This window comes from Ailuropoda melanoleuca, chromosome 11 (genome assembly GCF_002007445.2).
Source record: "Ailuropoda melanoleuca isolate Jingjing chromosome 11, ASM200744v2, whole genome shotgun sequence".
NCBI classification, from domain to species: Eukaryota; Metazoa; Chordata; class Mammalia; order Carnivora; family Ursidae; genus Ailuropoda; species Ailuropoda melanoleuca.
In genome coordinates, this window is record NC_048228.1 from 9,126,661 (window position 1) to 9,143,904 (window position 17,244).

The window sequence follows — 17,244 nt, forward strand, 5'->3', positions numbered from 1 at the left end:
CTTTTTACTTTAGATGTATGTTTTTTTTTTAAATCACATAAAAGCTTTTTATTTTAAATCACATAAAAGCTTTTTATTTTTATGTCATCAAGTTTACCAGTCTTTTGCTTGTTTGAGTCTGTATTTGAGTCCCAAAAAAGTTTCCCCATTCTCTGGTTTTAAAAAATTCCATCTATATTTTCTTCCATTACACAATTTCATTTCAATTAAAGATGTTCTTGTCCCAGAAGAATTTAAGGCAGCCTCTGGAAATACATACTAAAAGATGAAAAAATAAGGGAGAAAATAGAAAGCGCATGAAGTTGCACGTGAGATTTTACTGTAAAGGCATTTTGATTCACTGGGGGTATATAGATGTTTTTAGTAAGTGCTCTTAGACCAACTAGATAGCCATTTGGAAAAATACAAAATTAGATTTATTACTTACACTGTATACAAGGAAAGATTCAGTGTGGATCAGAGATTTACAAACATTATTAGCATGAAATTTGTTTTCACATTCAAAGAAGAAAAGTATTTTGCATGCTGTCTAAAATCCTTGAAATATCTATCTTGTTAAATAAAAATATAATTGGAAAATAGACCATATCCAGAAATCGTTAACTGGCTTATAGTGGAACCAGATTAGCTGAGAATTGCAAGAAAAGCTCTGTAGAAAAAAACCCCAAAAGTCTGTTTGAAGGTTTTGGAAAGCTACCAGGACATCTAGGACTTGAGGGTCCCAGATTTATGTGAGGAAGGAAACTCAACAAAATGTGCCCAACATTTACTCTGCTTTTATTCTTGAGATAATCCTAACCTGTAAGTGGTATGGGGAGAAAGAGAAGTCAAGCCAAAAGCAGCTCTCAAAGGCAGAGAGTCTGAGTAAGGCTTTTGGCAGTCTCATGGGGCTGACATAGCAAACACGAGCTACTAACAAAGCTGGTAAGCGAGGGAGGGGCTAATATCTTACAGAGAAAGGACAGACAGAAAAGAGCCCCCAGTGGTCTGAGCTGCTGTATGTCTTGAGGCAGGTGCCAATTCTAGGTAATCTCGTCTGAGAGAAGCCAAGCTGAAAGTGGTGGTCAAGAGGCAGGAGAACAAAGTAGACCTTTTAGCAGTTTTCTGGGGCAGGGGAGACTAAAGGTGGAGGAATTGAATTGGTTGTCAGTTGAGATCACTGACACTATACCAGACCTCATAAAGACTGAAATAGACCAAGAGTTACAAAGACTGAATTCCAGCCTCGAGAAAGCCCAAATCCTGATTGGATGAAGTCTCTTTAACTGCCTGCTAGAAACTAAAGACTCATCTGAAGTCTGTAAAAATTTTCATAGGAAGTGTTATATTCAGTTACAAATTACTGGGCCTACCAAGAGAGGGGACCAAGAATAAAAACAGACACTAGAAGCAGACCCACAGATAAACCAAATGTTGGCATTATCAAACACATAGTTTTAAAGAATAAATTGTGTTCAAGTTTACCAGAAAACTATAATTTATATTTTGAAAATAATCAAATAAAGGAAAATAATAGACCAGAATTGTTTCATGAAAATAGAAGAAAGAAATCTGAACAAAATATTAACAAATCAAATACAGCAGTGTATAAGAAGGAAGATATAACTAAATTGGCTTTATTCCAGGAATGTAAATATAAGTATTTTCAGATAAATTATGTTTATTTATCAACAAAATGAAAAGAAGAAAAATATGATTATCTCAATTGTTGCACAAAAGCCTTTTGACAAAATTCAACATCTATTTATGATAAGAATCAACAAGCAAAAAAAGAGAAAGAAACTGCCTTATTTGATAAAATGTATCTATAAAAAAGCTACAACAAATATACTCAGTAGTGATATACTGAAAGCAAGGAAGGGGCCAGCCCATTATCACCACTTCAGTTCACTGTCATACTGGAGATCCTAGCCAGTGCAATAAGGCTAGAAAGATTACTGAAGAAATAAATGAAAAAAAAAGTTATAAGAACTGGACAGGAAAATTAAAACTTTGTTATTTGCAGAGAACATGAATATGTACCTAGAAAATCTAAAAGAATGTACAGATAAGTTACTATCTGAATGAATAAGTAAATTTACAAAGGTCACTGGACACAGTATACAAAAATCGGTGTATTTCTACATTTCAGCAGCAATTATAGAGAAAAGGAAAATTTGAAGAATGCAGTTTACAACAGTGTTAAGAAAACTTCAAACATAATATCATTGTCTATTGCTGTGTGACAAACCACTCCAGCGCTTAGTGGTTCATTTATTCGTTCACAATTCTATGGGTCAGCAATTTGGGCTGGACTCTGTTGAATGTTTCTTCTGTTGGACTCACTCGTGGTTATTCATCAGGCAGTCAGCTGAGACTGACTGGTATACGAAGACCTTACTCACATGTCAAGTGTTAGGTGTTGACCGTCAAGAGAACCTCCTTCCACATGGTCTCTCAGCTTCTTCACATGGTAGAAGTGTCAAAAAGGGCAGAGCAGAAGCTCCAAGATCTCTTGAGGCCTAGGCTTAGCGGTCACACAGTGTTACTTGCACTGCATTTTCTTGGTTGAAGCAAATTACAAGGTCAGTGCGGATGAAGTAGTCTTCATTGATGGTACAAGATGTAAAGAATATATGGCCATTTTTAATCTACTGCAGATGCCTGGGAATAGATCCAACAAAGGGTGTAGATAAGACCTCTGCTTGGAAAAGAGAACTAAATAGATAAGGGGACCTACCACATCAATACATTGAAAGATTTAATACTGTGAAGCTTTCGTTTCTCCTCAAATTGATCTATAGATTCAATGCAATCTTGATGAAAATTCAATTTTTTTGTGGCAGATTGACAGACTGATTCTAAAACGTATTTGGAAATGAAGAATGCAAAGAATAACCAGGGTAATCCTGAAAAAAAAAAAAAACCCACCAAAAATTGCAGAGCTTATACTATTAGATTTCAAAACTCATTACAAAACTATTGTAATTAAGACAGTGTGGTATTGGTAGAAGGCAGGACAAAATGAAACAGAAAAGGGAATCCAGAAATAGACACATAAATTCAGTTATTCAACTTATGACAAAGTTTACACTGTACTACAATAGGGGAGAGGGTGATCATTTCAGTGAACATTACTTAGTTAATTAAATACCCATCTGGAAAAAAAATGGATCTTGATTTCTGCTTCACACCATATAAAAAAATCAAGCCCAAGTAGATTATAGATTGAAATGTGAAAAGCAAAACAAAAATTTTTTAGGTAAACACGGGGAGTATCTTTATGACCTTGGTGTAGAGAATAATTTTTTTAAAGATTTTATTTATTTATTTGGCAGAGAGAGAGAGTACAAGTAGGCGGGGCGGCAGGCAGAGGAAAAGGGAGAAGTAGGCTCCCTGCTGAGCAGAGAGCCCAATGTGGGGCTCGATCCCAGGACCCGAGCTGAAGGCAGACACTTAACCGACTGAGCCACCAGGTGCCCCGATAATAATTTCTTAACCAGGAAAGAGAAAGCTCTTTTCCTAAAGGAAAAGGTCAATAAGTTGGATTTCATTAAAACAGAATGTCTGATCATCAAAAAATGCTATTTTAAAAGTAATAAGTCACAGAATGGGAAAAGATAATTGCAGTTAATTGTAGTACATCTGTTCATCAAAGGACTTGTATACAGGATGGATAAGAAAAACGGGGATGCCTGGGTGGCTTGGTCAGTTAAACGTCTACCTTTTGCCCAAGTCATGATCCCAGGGTTCTGGGATCAAGTCCCACTTCAGGCTCCTTGCTCAGTGGGGAGCCTGCTTCTCCCTCTGCCTGCCACTCCCCCTGCTTGTGCTCACTCTCTCTTTCTCTCTCTGACAAATAAATAAGTAAAATCTTTTATAAAAACAAAGAAAGAAAGAAAAACGCCTACAAAGCAATAGATAAAAAACAGACAATCCACTACAAAAATGAGCAAAAAACTTGAGTAAGCACTTCACAAAAAAGGATATCCAAATGGCCAGTATATGTATGAAAAGGTGCTTGATCTCGTGCTTTACCAGGAAAATGGACATTAAAACCACACTGAGTTATCATTACACACCCATCAGAAGGTTTGTCTTTTGAAAGGCTGTCTATACTGAGTGTTGATGAGGGTGTAGAACAACAGGAAATTTCATAGAAGGGAGTGTAAACCAGTTCAGCTGCTGGGGATGACTGATGGGCAGTACTGTGTGTACTAGGGTTGAACACGTATATTCTTTGTGTGTGACACAGCAGCTCCACCCCCTGGTATATATTGAAGAAGAGTGTGTACAAATGTGCCCCAAAGACATGTCCACGAATGTTCATAGCAGTGTTATGCATAATACCCCAAAGCTTGAAACAACACCACTGTTTATCAACAGTGGCTTAATAAATTGTGTTTTATTTGTAATTAGAATACTAACAATGAAACTTCAGCAACTGCAGCTATATGTAACACCCAAAGTACATACTGATGGTTTCCTTAATATAATATTCAAAGCAGGAAAAACTAACATACAGTGGTAGAAGTCAGGGCAGTGGTTACCTTAGGGGAGGAGGGAGTAGTGACTGGGAGGCCACAGCTGGGGAGGGGGCTGCTTCCAAGATGGGAATAATAATTTACTCTCTGGTCTCCCGGTGGTAGTTACGTGTTTATTGTGTTCACTTTCGGGGAAAAAAATCATTGAACTCTACATTTGGTTAGTACACCTTTCTATATGTGTGGTAACTTCAGTCAAAAGAGGAAAACACAACATACATACAAAACAGACCAGAAAGAATTATGCTGTGAAGCTAACAGTGCTTATTTGTATGTGATCTGTGTTAATTTGAGTGACGTATATATTTCTTTGCAAATATTTTCCTTTTATAATTACAGGGAAGATCCTTATTTATAAATAATCGAAGGCTTGACTCTCATTGGAAAGTTGATATGACTTGTAGCTTTCATGGAATCCAAAATTAGAGTACCCTGGAAGGCCATCGAATGGCTAAAATATGTCATTTCCTTTCTTCCCTGACTAGGCCCTGAAAAGTACCTTGGGATTTCCACTGATTCGGTTTGAGGACGCTGTGATTAATCTGGATCCATTCACCCGGGTACATCCCTATGAGACCAAGGAGTTCATCATCAATGATATCCTCAAACATTTCCAGGAGGTGAGCTTTGGAGAAATACTTAGTGGCTGGAACATAAGCAGAATGTTTGTTTTGGTTGTTTGGGAATCTTGGTTACTAAGGCGTTACTACTGAGAACCCAGTTAAACATTTGCTGTGTTAGGGGTCAGGTCACAGCCCACGAAGCCCATACACATCCTGAAAATCCTGAAACAGTGTATTTGATTTATGAGCTGTTAGTCTTGTCCCTCAGAGAGCTGGTCTCAGGGGCTTCTACCAGATTCGTCACAACTCTTAAGGGTTTAATTGATGCTTTAATGATAACACAAAATACCATGACCTCTCTATTTACTGGGCATGGGCCTACTTTCAACAACCACGTCAGTGTTCTTAGAGCCTATGAGATCCTGCCCTAGAGTTGAACTTCAAAATTTTCTTATCAAGTTGGACATTTTCCATTTTGTGTTTATTATCCAGATTCTTCGATAAATAGGTCAAGATCATATCAAATTTATTAACTGTCAGAGTTAAAATATATTCTATTTCTGCTTCCTTTTCTCCCTCCTCCCTCTCATCTCCCTCCTTTCCTTCTTTGCTTCCTTCCTCAACTCTCTTAATTGGTGATATTTCCATTAAACTGTGAGGAGAGTGACATAGCAGATATCCCTGGAACTCTGGAATCTGACAGTGGAGGGATGCAGAAAGTGGAGGGTTGCTTGGTAGGTCATTATGGGTGTTGACGAGAATGGGGGACAAGACAGATTTCTAACCTTTTTGCTCGGGACATTCTACCTGCAAGTATCGACAGGGACTGGTTCTCATCTCCTCTGCCTGCCCCATCTCACAGGAGCTCCTCAGCCAGGCAGCTCGGATCTTGGGATCAGTGGACTTTCTCGGCAATCCCATGGGGCTGTTGAATGATGTCTCTGAAGGGGTTACCGGACTGATAAAGTATGGAAACGTCGGCGGCCTCATCAGAAATGTCACACACGGTGTATCGAACTCTGCTGCCAAGGTAAGGAAAGAAAGGTGAAACCCACTGTCACTAATCTCAGGAGCCCTCCTTGTCCCCGTGATTCTGTCGTAGCTGTGCGGCTGCAAGAGGTTACGCACATGGCCTGTGTTTCGTTCCCCCTGCCCTACCTCCCCGACCCTCTGACGCCCTGGCGGCAGGTCCACTGCGCCCCCTGCGATACGTCATCTTCCTGTGTCCACCGGCGCCGCCTTTCCCTGGGCTTCGGTTGTCCCCTCCCTGGGTCACTGCACTAGCCCCCCAACCCACTGGGCTCCACTGCGGCCTGCACACCGCCGGCAGAGTGAACCCACTTTTTATAAACCGAGGATTTGATTGTGCTCTTCTCCTGCCTCAGATCTGCCAGGTATTTCCTACAGGTTACAGGATAAAGCCCAAACTGCAAGGAGGCTTCTAGAGCAGCGGAAGGAAGGACAGTGGTGGAATTCTCCTGGGTCCTTCTGTCTGGTTGGCTTTTTTGTTCATTGGCCTCTTGTTTGGTGGACATCTTTTTATTCCACAATTTATTTTTTGGCAGGAACTCACTGTATGTGTGAAACTGGGAAGGGCGAAGGTAGTTGGAGGGGAGTGGCTATTTGACAGTGTGCGGAGGGTCTCTGCTTCCCTCCCCTTCCTGTCGGCTCCACAGACTTTCCTGCTAGAGACTGACCTTCTCGCGAAGGAACCGGGTTTGAGAAAGCACCTGTGCTCGGGGCTTCTTTCTGGCGGAGCCCGTGTGGCAACGAATCCACAGTGCCGTGGGCCACACACCGCAGGCTCTGGCGCAGAGAGGCTCTAACGGTGCCACATAGGCGGCCGTCGTGAAGGGCACGTGAGAGCATTGGGCAACACTTCTGCATGGCGTGGCAATCCTGGTAACGGTGTGTCAAAGCTGGGGTTTATTCCTGTTTTCCACACTCTTTTCTGGAGGTGGTCGTTGTATAGTCAGGCCAGTTTTCAGGATGGTAGTTCTACTCAACAGTGTGCTGTTTGGCTCGTGGTTCAAAATAGGCAGCAAAGAGGCGGGAGAGACTTTCTAAATCATGGTCGGGAAACAGACGCGCGTCCAGAGTCTGAATGAGCACACACACTTCTACCTTGAAGCGCTGCACGTGCAGACCTGGGACCTTCACCCCGACGGGGACAAGAAGCGTCACAGTGGTGGCACCGATCGCCCAGTGTCCTTTCAGCTCCTCAAGTTGCTGTGAACAGTTGCACTTAAATATTCAGTTGTAAAGGCCCAGCTGCGAGATTTTATAAATTTGATGAAATTCTACTTAGCATGGTAGAGAAGCCTCCTTGGTTTTATAATTACTTTCTTTGTTTTTATACCCCTGGGCATTGCTTTTTGAGGAAGAAATGCACTGATGATTTATTGAGAGACCTTCCTCAACCTAGAATCAAAACACACCGACCTCACAGGCTCACTGTTAAGGACAAAATGACATAGCACGTTCTGAAAACTTTGAAAAATAGAGGATGGACAAGAGAAACAGGTCCTCACTCTGACTCTTACATTTGCATCAATGTAAAATGTTCAGACTTCAGCCACGAGGGAACCATCAGTGCCCCTGAAACAAAAGCCACAATGTTCCAGTCTACGGAGGGGGAGGAGGGTGTCAGGCACGAAGCATGGGAGACTCAGACTCCATCTGGGCCAGCTTGGCTGTTAGGAACCCTCTGTCGTTAACCTTCTTGATGAGAATGAAGAAGTGGAACTCGCCGGTGGCCTCCGCACAGGTGAGAGCTTGTGCGTGTTTCTCCAGAGTTTCTCTGCACTATCCTGGTGGGAAGGGTTGGCCCTTCCTTTGGTCCCCTTCATTTATGAAAGTCTCATGTGTTTCTTGGTACTTCTGCCTCCCCTGGAAAACGGCTTTTGAAGCCTGAGGGTCCGTGCAAGAAGAGAACTTCTGCAGAAAGAAAGGGCTGAATGCTCCTTATCACCAGCCTCACCCCCAAATCTATATGAAGGTCCAGGTGGCCTGATGAGGCACTTTTTTGGAGATCAGGCTGTATGTTGTCATTGGATTTGCATGGGGGACTGCCTTCCAGGGGCCCAGGGCCTCTTGAATGGGAACCCTGCTCCCCGTGTGGTTGGGGTCCTTCTTCGTGTAATTCTCTTGCCTTTAGTAAGCTCATCAGTGTTGGCTCAGAGGCTGCTACTCAGAGGAATTGCCGTGTAAATCTACTTGGATACCAAGAACCCTGGGTGTGTTATAAAAATTAGTCCATCTCTCTAAGATGAGAAAGCAAGGAAACTTAACATTACCATTTCTTGTTGGAAATGGTAGCTCCAAAAGCCGGCTCTGTCAACTAAATACCCACTCAGGTCATCTGTGATTCTGTATGTATGTAATTTGGCTAAAGATCTCCATTTTCTTGAAGTTTTGTGGGTTGAAATCAGACCTTTAATGTTGCTTTGGGGAGATGTTTTGTTTGCTTTTGTGTGTGCATGAGAGGAGTTTAAGGAAGTGCAAATGACCACAATAATCAGCTGTTGGCCTGTGGGAAGTATTTCTGTAAAGAGTGCCTGAGTTCTCATGATTAAAGAAAGGGGTCAGAAGACAAAACTGCACCTCCCCAAGCCCCCAGCCAGCCCCACTTGGCTACAGAGACCAAAGGGCTTTAGCCCTGGTTCATCATGCTTTGAGTGGAGCGGAGACGCTCCATAAACCTCTTGAAAATAATTAGAAAGACTGTGTATCTGTGTATTTTTCTGGAGCAAGAATCTCAAGTTGTTACTGGCTTGTCAGAGAGGCTTATGGCTTCCCCAAAATCATCTGGCATTATTGCAGACATAGGGTTATGCATTCAGGGGGAGTGTAGGGCTGGCAGTTGGTGATACCTGGCTTCTAACCCTATTCCTGCCTTTAAATAATCTTTTTCTCTGTTAATCCTGAGGTGGGTTTGTTTGTTTGTTTTTTTTAACCTATGAAAAGATGATGTTACTCTCTCCCGCACCCCGCCCCGGTCGTACTGACTTGAGGAGCAAAAGAGATGAGGTATGTGAAAAGCCAGTGAGAAGTTAAAAAGGAATTCATTCTGTCACATAAGAAGGTAATAGGTCTGCAAGTCTTACTTGTCTCTGGATAGATGGTGTGAATTACTCACAGCAATTTTTTTATTTAAGGTCCATCATATCTGCTTCTGGAATTCTTCATTACAGTTTTAACTGTTATTTAATTTATTTAATATTAGCCTCAAGGAAATAGTACTAGGAAATAATCTATGCCTTTTGTCCCTTCTATTTCTCTAAGCCTTTTCTTCTCATTCCAACCCCCAGAAATCTGCTTATGGATTCCAAATCTAAGGTGTTAATGACTTGGTGACTGGCCACCAAGCTGTGAGCATGTGTTCCGTTGAGTCCTGCCTGGATCTTGGCAAAGGGCTCTAACCCTTGGAGTAGAACCTCAAAGATCTGATCCCCTTCCTAAGGCCATGACAAGACGATTGCTGCTAGAGTCTTTTCTAGGAATAGGATTTATTTAAGAGAAGCACAGCATTTCAAATTCCAGAAGCCTGTCGGAGGAACAGGGTTTTTTCTGCAGCATGAACTGCAGAGAGCATACTTTGACCTAGTCAGGTATCACTCGAATATTCTGGAAGACCTTCTCTTTCAAAGCCAGAGAACTGAGGAGAGGCCCATTGCCTAAATTCCCACTCTTCTATGGAATCTAATTTTCTTCTATCCGTGATTATTGTGTAATACTTTCATATACTTACAGGAAAATTCCGTAATTATTCTAAAACAAAAAAAGTTCTTTTCGAACTGAGAGAATTTCAGATGTCAACAATAGAACAAACGATTCCATTCTCTTTTCTGGCCCTGTAGAAGCTCAGCATTTGCTCCGGACAGCTGTCGTTCGGTCTTCCCTCAGGAAGCCAACAGCTCTGTAATTTCTTCCAGGAAAGAGGAGGAGCGCTTTTGATCGTCACTAATGGAACCCCTGCTCTGTTCTGTCTCACTTTCCATCCCTCCGCTTGTGTCTTCATCAAGGCAATGTGGGATGCTTTTGATCCGGGGTAACTTTTAGATCCCAGGCATCTTTTGACTTAGCGTTTACTAATGGAAATAATTTAATAACTTTCTCTTTTTAACTGTATTTTCATCGAAATCATTAGATACCGAAATTCATGGTTCAGTACTCACTGCATGTTAATTTTGCTGGTAACCTTCGCAGTTGTATGGTGGGCTTGTTTCTTTCTCTTTTGTTTTTGGCATTTATTTACACCCAGCCCAAATTTCCCAGCTCAAATCCTACAGATCTAAATTTTTGTCAAGGAGATGGGTGTTTTCTGTTGGTTTTCGGCTAATACATTTTATTCTGTGCCATTTTCATCATTGTTTTATTNGATCCCATAACGCCGGGATCACGCCCTGAGCTGAAGGCAGCCGCTTAACCGCTGTGCCACCCAGGCGCCCCTGTTTTATTGTTTTAAATCAGGTTGGTTTGTTATGAGTTGGATAAAGACCTAATAGTTTTACATTATTTCTTGGTGCAAACAGCATTAGTGGGAAAAAGATGGAGGAACACGGTTGAAACACCCTGCTTCATTATGGAACCCATACTACTTTATTAATATTTATTGATCACCTTCTATTTGTCAGGCCTTGTGATAGAACTCTTATAAATATGTGTGTTAATCACTGTCCTTCAAATCAGGACACTGAGGCTTAGAGAGTTGAATAATTTTCTCAAGGTGACACAACTAGAAATGACAGGAATGGATTTGGAGCCAAGTCCAGCTAATTCTAAAGGCCTTGTGTTTTTTTCCCCTATATGATGTTTTTCCTTTGTGTCTGTAAGGCTTTTTTCCAGGCACTATAGAGCACATAGAGAATTAATTACTGCTCACTTCCCACCAGGAGCTTATTATCCGACATCACTTTGTTAGCTGGTAAGGAGACTGCCATCATATCCTCTGTGTCACAAAGGAGGCCTTCAGGAAACGGCGTTGGTCGTGGTCATTCTTGTTAGATCGGTCATGACCATCACCATCCCTCTGTGGGTGGTAAGAACCTTGGAGATTGCAAACATGGTTTTACTCATGTGGTATCATTTGGGCATCAGAGTAACCTGCTCGGTAGATAGGATGGACAGGATTAGCCCCATTATATAAATGAAGACACTGAGGCCCAGAGAGGTAAGGAGACTTGCCCAGGGTCAGTCGGGTCACTGTAGAGCCAGGATTTCCTCTTCTGCACCAGCACCTCAATTCTTGTTTTTACTTTTTATTGTTTTAACTTTTTAACTTTTTATTAACATATATTATGTGTTTCAGGGGTACAGGCCTGCGATTCATCAGTCTTACACAACACACAGTGCTCACCACAACACATACCTCCCCAGTGTCCATCACCCAGCCACCCCATCCTCTCACCCCTGCTCCCCTCCAGCAACCCCTCAGTTTGTTTTCTGAGATTAAGAGTCTCTCATGGTTTGTCTCTGTCTCTGGTTTCGTCTTGTTTTGTTTTTTCCTCTCTTCCCCTATGGTCCTCTGCCTTGTTTCTTAAATTCCACATATCAGTGAGATCCTATGGTAATTGTCTTGTTCTCTGATTGACTTATTTCGGTTAGCATAATACCCTTTAGTTCCATCCATGTCGTTGCAAATGGCAAGATTTCATTTTTTGTTGGCTGTGTAATATTCCATTGTATATATATACCACATCTTCTTTATCCATTTTTTATCTATATCCTGTATATATATATATCCACATCTTCTTTACCCAGATGGGCTCTTCCCATAGTTTGGCTATTGTGGACATTGCTGCTATAAATCAGTTCTCGTTTTTAGTTACATTTTTGAGATATTGCTAATGGCTTGATTTGTTTAGACCTGCCTCTTTATATAAAAAAAATAAAAACAACAACAAGAAAAACAAAAACAAAAAGCCCTGCCTGGTCTTAGAATGAACTTTGATAGCTTCTTCCCGGTCTTAGAATGAACTTTGATAGCTTCTAGGAAAACCATCTGAAGATAAATATAAGCAAGCTACATGAGAGAGAGAGAGAGAGAGATGTCTGTTGGGATAGTTCAGTGGAAAACCTAGCTAGGACTTTAGTAATATTTTGTTCCAGTTCTTTGGTCTCTCTTTGGGGTACAGGGTGTGGAGGAGCCACTTGCCTCCCAAGAGAACCTTTCACTGGCCCTTTGTGCCCAGGAGACCAGATCTGGGGCAGAGCGGTGATCCAGTGGACAGTGACTTTCGTGTCCCCGCACCCAGAGACTTTCAGCCAGCCTCTGCCATCAGCCAGTCTCCTGTTGTATATACTGGGACTTTGTTGAGGGCAGAGGGTTCCATCTGCCTTTTGTTTAAGAAACAGCATTTGTTTGTGTTTGTTTTGTGGGCAATGTATTTATAAGGCTCAAACAAGACTGAAAGCACTGTTTATTCAAGGCAGAAGTTTTGTCTTTGCACAAAAGAATGTACTGAGTGCCTGCCTGCAAGGATTCTGAAGGGGAAAAGGCAATTTATGACTTGTATCTGTTTTTGTCATTATTATGACTGCTTCATTTTATAGTTGAGCTGATTATCCTCATAATAGCTTTTCCATGTACCTATACGCAAGTAATAGGTGAATGCCTTCTTATAAGTGTTGGGGTCTTAGTGTATTTAAGTTGGCACAAAACTTTAAGTTAAATGAAATTCAATTCAGACAGCACTGTATCCCTTAGAGAATGTAGAGTTTTCTGTTTTCACAAAGACTTTGATCTAAGTAAGTCACCCAAGGGACTTCCTTTCCAGCCAAGAGGAGGTGTCTTCAAGTTGTTGTATATAGAGAAATGACTCAAATTCTTGGCAACAGAGTTTTTGTTTTATTTTCCTCTGATAACCTGGAATGCTCAAATGATTCCTTTAGTCTGAGCTGTTTTTGGTTAGAGGCAAATTTTAGATGCTGAATGACCCATCCATGATCTATCCTAACTTGGTCAAATCTCAGATATCTGTGGAAATTGGAAGTGTCTTGGGTGGCATGAGAATCACATGGGTGACCACAGTCCCAGGTGTCCCCACTACCCTACTTAGCAGCTGTGGTCACGAAGGAGCTCAGGGAATGGGGTCTAGCTGCCCCCTCTGTTCACCCTAAGCAAGCAGTTCAATAGCCAGAAGTAGCAGGGAGACAATACTACGGTCAAAGCTCTGTTTTTGAAACAGGAAGATTGGAGAAGTTCACATTTGTCTTGATGCCCCCATAGTAGTTCAGTTAAGAATCAGGTCTTTAAGTTATCTTCTTAGACTGAGCATCTCCTATTTCAGAGGAATCTACTGCAGTCTTTGTGGTGGAAAAGTATGTTCAGTTGCTAAATTGAAAAGGCAGGAAATATTTGTGTCCCCCAAAGAATAGTGGTTTTCTACCCCAGTGTAAACATGGTGAGTAAAAGAATAATATGTTCAAGCTTTTTAGGTTGACTGGTTCCCCCCAGAGATGTGGTGGTGCATCCCTTGTCTGCATTTCAGGGTGATGCATACCAGGATTTGCCCTTTCTTGCAGAGGTGAGGACTATAACCCATGTTGATAAACACATGAAGGACAAATCAAATTCCCATTCTTGGCAGGAAAAGCTCAAAATACTTGTTCTATTTGGAAGGTCTTTTCCGTTTTCCTTTAGTTCTTTTCTCCCTTATAATAGTTCTCCAGAAGGCTCTGTTCATTTTAAAGGAAAGCCGACTCCAAGCATTTTCTTAGGAGAAAGAGGGGACTCCTTGGTCAGTATCATCCTGCAAGATCAGAAGGGGACATGGGTTACTACAGCCTGCATTTACCAAGCAGCTCCTGCAGGTGAGGTGGGAGACCGTCTCATTTAATGTTCGCATGGACCCTGTAAGGAAGGAGAGGTTGTCTCTCTTGTACAGATGAAAAGAGCAAGACCACAGTGGTCAGTGACCTTGATTAAAGCTTAGTAATGAGTGAGTGTTGGGAGCCTGGATATTTTCCTCCCCACAGCTCAACTTCACATAAAATCCTCTGCTCAACCCAAACCATGTAGAAGCTAGAACACAAGCAGTTGGAAACGAAGCCATTTAAGAGTGAAGCTCAAACAGTTTTCCATTCCTTCCCTGCTTCAACTCCTGTGTGTTGGTGCTCGCGGTTTCCAGCTGCGATCCCTGGGCTTTCGGAATTAGTCTTTGCTATCTGGGGATCCCTAACCTTGGGTAAGAGGCTTGAAATGGGAGAAAAAGATTGAAAGAGTTTTCTTTATCTAAACAGAAAATGTATGGACTCAAAGGGATTTGAGGAAGCTGACTGTACTTTCTCACACCTCTGACGTGCTTGATCCCAGATTGACTCAGATGCGCACAACGGAGGATGTGTGGCACTCAGGCCTTTGCTGCTGTCCTGGCCTGGAAGCAGGCCAGAGCTTCAGGCTGCCTCCCGTGTGCCCCTGTAGCGGTCTTCCCCTAAGCGTGTGTGAAATTGTCACTTCCATCTCCCGAACCTTGCTGCTTTTGGCATTTCTAAGCCACTAGGATGCCATTTTAAAGCAAAAGATTTGATTTTTAGCGTGGAAGATGTGAAAGGGGGGAGAGTGGTGCTTTTCCCTGCAAACTGAAGGCAGAACGGAAACTCATTTTCTTTCCTACTCCTGTCTTTTCTCACCTCCCCTTAGTCTTTGGACAGCTGGTCAGATTTTGTAGAGGTGTTTCTGTCTCTGGCTTCTGCAAGCAGATAGGCTTTCGGGGCTTGGTGATACTGTCACTTGAGTCGAGAAGCCAGTTGGAGGAGGCTGGGCGCAGTGTGTTGTCCCCGAGAGTAGTATGGTTGATTCTACTGACCTGTTCTGCGGCGTGCTTCTCGGAGGAAAGAAGAAGTAAGATTAACTTAGGATTTAAGCCTTCCTTGCTGGGATAATAGTAATACTGCTTTATATTTATTTTGGTTTTTAGTTGTTGATGAAGCATTCGTATACCTGTGACCCTTTCTGTAAGCCTGAAACCAGACAGGCGATATTATTACCACCACCATGAAGAAACTGAGGCCCATGGAGATAAATAACTCACCCAGGACAGTCAGACAGAAAGTAATAGAGCTTTGTACTTCTTCCTTGGTCTCCTGAATTCTAGAACATTGCTGGACAGGACCTCTTGTATCTTACCTGATAGTACAGAAACTGACACGTACTCCGTATTAGACTTGGGTTTTCTACCATCAGTGTTGTGTGTGAGCCTTGTTAAGCAGGCCCTGCACCCACCCACAGAGAACACAGGTGGAGAAAACTGTATCTTTCCTTTTAGAGGCTTCTTGAATCGTTCATGAACCATGGTGCTGTTGGTGTGAGATATCTGGGAATCTTGTGTTTGGAAGCACACAAACAGAATGTGTGGTGAGAACAATTCTAGGACCAGAGTTTTATGGTGAATTAGGGGATGATAGGGTGAACAATTTAAGCTTATGTCAGGACATTACATTAAGTAATTTCTGCAGTGTCGGAGGGGAGGAGAAATTCCCCGGGAGAGACCATGAAAGAAAAAGAAGATTCTTTCAGAAGGGGTGAGAGGCTAGCTTTGCCTTGGCTTTCTTCATAGCCAAATGATGACATTTCCAGGCCCCTTTTCTTTTTTTTCAATTACTCATTAATTTATTCAAAATCAGTGCTTGATCTCTTGTGTTAGATATTGAAGTTATTACAAAGACAGCCGGCAACAGTGTCATTAAGCTGGCTTAATGAATTAATGATCTACTAAGTATGATAAGCAATGTATATTCAGACTTTGTATTGATAGTTTTAATTTCAAATTTCAGGCCTAACTCTTTAGGAAGGCTTAGCATGTCCCAAAGTGGTGACTCGGGGGCACGGTTAGTCGGTAAATAGTAGAGGCGCACCACACTTACCTCAAGCAGGCACGTGGGAAAGATAGCTTCCCCTTTTCTTTTCTATTAAGTGCCAGTGGGGAAAACTTCCCATTTCCTTCCTTCCTTCCTTCCTTCCTTCCTTCCTTCCTTCCTTCCTTCCTTCCTTCCTTTCTTTCATCTTCCTTCCTTCCTTCCTTTCTTTTCTTTCTTTCTTTCAGATTTTTTAATTTCTTTGAGAGAGAGAGCTCGCAAATGGGGGTAGGGGGAAGGAGAGAGAGAACAAGAGGGAGAGAATCCAGACTCCCTGCTGAACGCAGAGCCCTACACGGAGCTCGATCCCAGGACCCTGAGATCATGACCTGAGCTGAAATCAAGAGTCAGATGCTCAACTGACTATGCCACTCAGGCGCCACCCCCCCCCATGCCATTTCTAAGAACAAGGAAATTTCCTAGTTTGGCACGTGAGGACAGTGGAGATAAACTCAAAAACCAGGAGCCAAACAGGGGAGGTCAAGTGAACAGTGAAGAGAAAGTGACTGGCTATCCAGGTCACTTCCTATTTCCCCAGTCACACTTGCTCCCCCCTCACCTTTGCACTTCTGCTCATAATTTTACCTGTTTCGAATGCCCTTCTCCACGTCTCTGGCCAAATGGCTCCAAGTTTGTAAGGTCTAGTGCCAATGCCCTGAGAGATTCTCTCCGAGTTCCAGGGGCACTCTGTGCTTCCATGAAGGTGGGGACCACGTTTGCCCTTGGAAAACAATAGCCAAGTTGTGCACATGTCTCAAACATCCCCTCAGCAAACATTTATCATTGTCAGGGGCTAGGTGCTGGAGAGTGAGACTTACAGAATTGTGGGTTTTTGAGGTCTATGGAACAGGTAAGGCAGACTAAATAATAATATAGAGAATGAGTGTTTCACCTGGGGTCTACACAAACTATTTGCATTTCCATGGGATCCGTGCCGTGGGGGCCGAGGGGCAAGAACACTGTATTCTGTTTTTTGAGGGTGAGATGGGCTTGAGCAACATCGTGAGGCAATTGTCTGTGTTCCTGTGCATCCTGGAGACTTAAAGCTCCCAAAACACAAAGATCTTATCTGTCTTTGGGTTTTTTTTGTTTTGTTTTTTTTGTTTTTTTTTTGCCCATTTCCCCTGTGACAGCTGTGAATATTTGTCATAGGAGAACTGAAGGGATCCAAGCTGTGTCCCTGTGTGCTCTCCTCTCTCTAGAGTCATCCACCAGCACTTGCATTCAACACACGGTCACTGACTAAGTGACATTCCTGCAGGATTTTTTATATAGTTGAACTATTTTACGGCTTTAAAGTT

General features: G+C 42.2%; 1 protein-coding gene across 11 annotated transcripts in view; it reads left to right on the top strand.

Annotated features, from left to right (window-relative positions):
- The window catches only part of VPS13D (vacuolar protein sorting 13 homolog D), a 240,856-nt gene that overhangs the window by 150,187 nt on the left and 73,425 nt on the right, over positions 1-17,244 (top strand). For 9 of the 11 annotated variants that reach the window (XM_034671220.1, XM_034671222.1, XM_034671224.1 and 6 more), the window contains 2 exons: positions 5,009-5,143; positions 5,949-6,116. In XM_034671220.1, the coding sequence (XP_034527111.1) occupies positions 5,009-5,143; positions 5,949-6,116 (303 nt within the window). Of the gene's footprint in view, positions 1-5,008; positions 5,144-5,948; positions 6,117-6,471; positions 6,617-6,651; positions 7,735-17,244 lie in introns of those variants that run through there. The other 2 variants (XM_034671227.1, XM_034671229.1) reach the window with 2 other exon arrangements.